General features: G+C 36.7%; 1 protein-coding gene across 2 annotated transcripts in view; it reads right to left on the bottom strand.

Moving 5' to 3' along the window:
• Positions 1–5,000, bottom strand: part of LOC138045779 (N-alpha-acetyltransferase 25, NatB auxiliary subunit-like) — a 65,681-nt gene that overhangs the window by 15,425 nt on the left and 45,256 nt on the right. For both annotated transcript variants that reach the window (XM_068892402.1, XM_068892403.1), the window contains 6 exons: positions 4,277–4,376; positions 3,138–3,185; positions 2,113–2,216; positions 1,390–1,451; positions 638–707; positions 362–404 (listed from right to left, as the gene is read on the bottom strand). In XM_068892402.1, coding sequence (XP_068748503.1) covers positions 362–404; positions 638–707; positions 1,390–1,451; positions 2,113–2,216; positions 3,138–3,185; positions 4,277–4,376 — 427 coding nt within the window. The remainder of the gene's footprint in view (positions 1–361; positions 405–637; positions 708–1,389; positions 1,452–2,112; positions 2,217–3,137; positions 3,186–4,276; positions 4,377–5,000) is intronic.

Here is a 5,000-nt window from a genome sequence, read left to right as displayed (position 1 = left end):
AAACCAATTGGCTATTTTACAAGTGCGCCAGGAAGTTGAACCAGGGACTACCTGAAACAAATTCAATGAGTGGTCAGAACACAGTATTGGCGTTATATACAGGTTCGACTGTATTGAAAATGATATCACTTGCAAGTTAATCACAACAGTTACTCACTAACCCATTTTAACCCTTTGATGCCTAAACCGGCCAGACTTTCACTCTGTCTAATGTCAGACGATTTTACTCGACAATGGGGCTACTCCCAGGAGTTAATGGGTTAAGGTTGTGTTTTACTACTATAAACATGTCCTACAAAGACATAGTACTGTCAGATCATGATGTTGCCACAACAGTTAACTTTGAGATTGATCGACTCACTTCCTGTTCCATGCACCTTGACTCCTGATCTGTCGTAAGCTGTCTAAAAAGACAAAGACACAAACTGTACAACTTACAATGCACCCAAACATGATCCAAAGTGGATGTGAGGAACTTTTACGTTAAAAAACTGTAGCTACAGCAATGGACCAGTAATTGCAAACTAAATGTAACATATATGTGGTAAACAAAGTGCACCAAAAATTGTTATCATTTGTCAGGAGAAAAATATATATCCATTTCGATTTAAGCAAAATCAATACAATCAACACAAACCTCTCAGGGGGATCCCATGATTGAAGTATCCTCAGATCTCTGTTGTCTTTCAGTTCTGTCATCCAGTCTTCTGTAATAAAAAATGAAGAAAAATGATTTAGACATCTCCAGAAAATAAAACTATATGTATCTTGTAAATTTAAACATTACACTATTTAAGAAATACACTGTGCTTAAAGGAAGGCAATAATATTATTATTAAATGATCCATTTTCCACTGAACCAAAAGCTTTCTTCGTAAGCATGAATATAAATTATTTGAAGTTTTGAAATACAACCGAAATGTACTAACTGTTCTGGATCAGCAAACAGTGCATTATTTTGTGGGAAGCCGTGAAAAGACAGCAGCTTTCAGAGCATGTGGTATTGCTCCATTCAGTAGAAAATTAATACGTTGATAATTTATAACATGATACATTTTGTTTTAGTACATGTATGTATTTAACCAGCTGCTCACTCAATTCAAGTGATTCATTACTCATCCACTCTGCAAGGACACATGCAGTGGCCACTATTTTTGTGGTCACCCAGGAACAACCACAGTGGCTTAAATTTCTTGTACTCATAATGCTAGCAATTAATTAAACCAAGTAAATTATATGCATTATGTCACAGTAGAACAAGAATGGAAAATGAATGTCACAATTTAAGGGGAATGTTTCAATCGGTTCCACTGCATGATGATCAAACTGTGAGAACACAATAAAGTCCTCTTAATACATACATGTACCGGTAATTTATTAAAATATTACTTGCGAGCAAACACTTGTCCAGGAGGCTACTTTCTGTGAAATGACCTTGGGCATCTGCAAGACTAGCAAGCAAATAGTAATTGATTTAATTAGATTAAACTTTTTAAAGGGAAACATCCTGTTAGCCCTCTCACCCCTGAACCAGCCTCAAATGACACCTAAAATTGACTGGCAAATTAGACAGTAAAACCTACACTGTATAAATGTCATTCTCAGAAGAGAAAACAACTAAAGGGGAGAATATTTTTGTGTGGACTTGCATGTAGATCACTGTCACCCCTAAAGAGGCCCCTATTGACATTATTGACATTGAAAATTGTCAAGCTGCGTTACATAAAGTAAAATCTACAAGTGTCCTTCTTGCTCTCAGAAGCAAACCAGGATAAAACAATGCCTTTCCTCAGAAAGTTTAGCTCGGTTTCTCCTCAACCATACAGTTTAGGAGTCGGATGGTTTTCATCATTAGAAAGGACTTAGTTGCTTATTTATAACCAATAATTGGTAGTAAGAATCAGTCCAAGGAGTTAATTTTTAATTGGGTTCAGGAGTAAATGCCCTGGGTTACTTTCTTTCTGTCAGATGTATATGTTGTCACCCCTGAAGAGGCCCCTATTTATGTTATTGACATTGATTGTCAAGCGTTAGAGTAAAATCTACAAGGGTTACCCTTAGGGGGAAAAGGGGTACATGTAAACCAACGATAACTGTTACAGTGCACCATACCTGTTTGCCTTGACAAACACATCTAAAAGCATGTTTTCATAATTGACACAAGCAAAGTGGAGGGAGAGGTCAAGTTGTTTCTTGAAATCAATGAATTCAGGAATCTGTTAAAAAAAACAAAACATTATTACACACTCTTTTTAAGTGGCCAAAAATATTAATTATTGTAAGAGTTATATTTAAGTCACCCCTGCAAGCTATAGCAGTAGGACTCCAATACTTGAAAATATACTGATTAATAATTCCACTTCCACTTGTTGGGACGACTGGGGAGGGCTAAATGTTTTTGGAAATTCAGTTGATGGCAAGGCAAATTTTGGGTTTTGAACAGACACTAAAATAATGTGACATAGCCCTTTTATTATAGCTCCTTTGCAATTTATACAGCTGCTTGAAATGTATTTTATCTGTCGTGACCGAAAACGTCGTCTTGTCACGCTTCTAATGTCGTTAGCAAATCAGGCAGCTTACATCATAAATTGGATTGGTGGACCGCTGCCTCAAAATGAGTGTGCTTGATCTTCGATCACCGCCTTTGACAAGGGCAGAGAAACAGAAAGCGCTGCCGAAATTACTCATGTTCTGTGCCAATGCTTTTTGTGTTATTCGTAAAATTTAGGGTAATTTCTAAGGAAAAATAGCCGGCAAGTTCATGTCCAATAGACTGGCGAATTTTGCCGGCCGTCGGCTCTTATTGAAAACCCTGAATCCCAAGTTATATGTTGCATTAATCTATATTTTGAAATGAGACGTAACACTGCGGGCCGTCCAATGAAGTACAATCAATATAGCATCTTTCCTCTGTACAGTTGTCTTCAACTACAATGTACAGTGTACAGCCTAAAGGCAACAAAGTTTTGACCAAAACGTTGTTAAGAGTCGTACTTAATTCATCATTCATTTGGTTACTTCAATTCTCTTTGTTACGTTTAAAGTGTATTGCATTGAATTTATTGGACACCAAACAAAAAGTCTGATCACAAAACCCCAAGACTAAGACTTGCATCTTAAGGTTCCCTACAAACCTTCTCAAAAGATCCAAACTTGTATGCAGCAATAATGTGTTCAGGTGTCTAAGAGAACAAATTAAACAATCTTTTTAAAAAACCCTTTTGGCTTGCATAATTTGGCATATTTTAACATACTTTGATATGTGGTCGATTAGGTGAAAATTGCCCACTGGGGAGAAACTTAAAAGCATAAATTTAATAAATCTAGAAACAACTATTGATAAAGTGTATACAAATTACATTGAAAACCATCTGTTAAATCTTAAAGGGAGCTGATCAACTCAGCTGACAATAACATTTATTGTATCCCAGTCAATTTTACTACCTCATGATCAGCGAATAACTTCTAACGCAAGAAAATTGGCAGAAGAACCCTGGAAAAGACAACCTTTGGCTGCTTGGTAACTATACTAAGTGGATCTTTTAAAGCACATGTTGGTCCCTGAAAAGCTGAGAATGTGCAATGCAAGCATGTACAGTGTACATAGTTAATGAGAGATAAATTTAATCACAAGTTATTGACTTGTGTTTTGCACAATCCAATTGCATAAGAACCACTAAAGATGAAAACTACTAGAAAATTGAGTGTGGACAATGTGCGAGCCAGCAAATTATAGCTGCGAATCATGTGAGCAATGGCTGCCAGTCAACATGAGAGTCACACAGTTATTGAAAGCTAACTGTTTTAATCCTTGACACCTGAAGCCAAACTAAGTTAGTGGAATGCACTGTGTAAGTGAAGTGTAGCCAAGAAAATTTTATAATTCTAGTGCCCTTTCTATGTTCCATTGACATACATTACATAGTTGGGAACCTCTCCAAGGGCCGGTTTTCAGGGCCATTAAAACAGACAGAACAGGAACGAAGAACAAGTTTTTAACTGGCTGGTGGCAAACTAGTTGGCTATTTACAAGTGCAGCCAAGAAGTTGAACAAGGAACAAATTAAACCAGCAGTAAGAGCGAGTCTTGAGGCTAGAATCTCAGGTCTCAAGGCAAGCACCCTAACCACCAAGCCACACTGCCTCACATGAGCTACTACTGGTAATAATAATAATCATTATTATAACTTCTATAGTGATCATTTTGGGTGAAGCTGTGAACACAAATGTAAACTAAATCATTCTGTTTACAGTCTTTCTAACATACAACTTACATTTTTCTGATTCCCATAAAAAAATTTCAAAGTGTTTAGGTACATGGATGAAGCTGCCTCAAATTGACCAAGAGCTTCAACATAACGCATGACAGAGTACCTGGAAGTACACGTAATTAAAAATAAAACTACATGTACATGCAGGACCTTTCTTACAGTTAAGTAATCGAAATACTGGTGTTAATTTTATGGCAAGTGGTCAATGATGTGTTGCTGGAAGGCTTATTACAAGCTGCAAGAGTTCATCTTACACAATTCCATGCACTACTTCCCGTAAAAAGTCACAGCAAAACCACTGCATAAAGTGGGTCTTGTATATATAATCCGAAATGCCAGCATAGGTATTTCCCCAGCATAGGTCATTTAGATTTTGCAAGAGATGATCCAAACAAAAAAACCTTCAAAAAGAACTATAGTGAAACCTTGACTTAACGAAGTGCCAAGGGAGTGTGGAAATTAGTTTGTTATATCAAGATTTCATTGCATCGAAAACCTCATCATAATTAATCTTTAGGACAACAACAGAAATGTTTGCTGTATCGACATATTTTAAAATTTTTTTGTAATACTGGCAATGTTATGTTCCTCTATAGATACCGTACCCAGCTCTGATTATTTGCTAAGATCTATGGCTACAATCTTCACTGCACAAAGCTGAGTTATGCATAAACTGAACAGTAATGATGTTGAGGGTTTCCCTGGATACCAGTTCTAGTCTGCTTAC

This window comes from Montipora capricornis, chromosome 4 (assembly GCF_036669925.1).
Source record: "Montipora capricornis isolate CH-2021 chromosome 4, ASM3666992v2, whole genome shotgun sequence".
Lineage (NCBI taxonomy): Eukaryota > Metazoa > Cnidaria > Anthozoa > Scleractinia > Acroporidae > Montipora > Montipora capricornis.
Note: the sequence above shows the minus strand (reverse complement) of the source record. Positions and strands in the feature narration are given on the sequence as shown.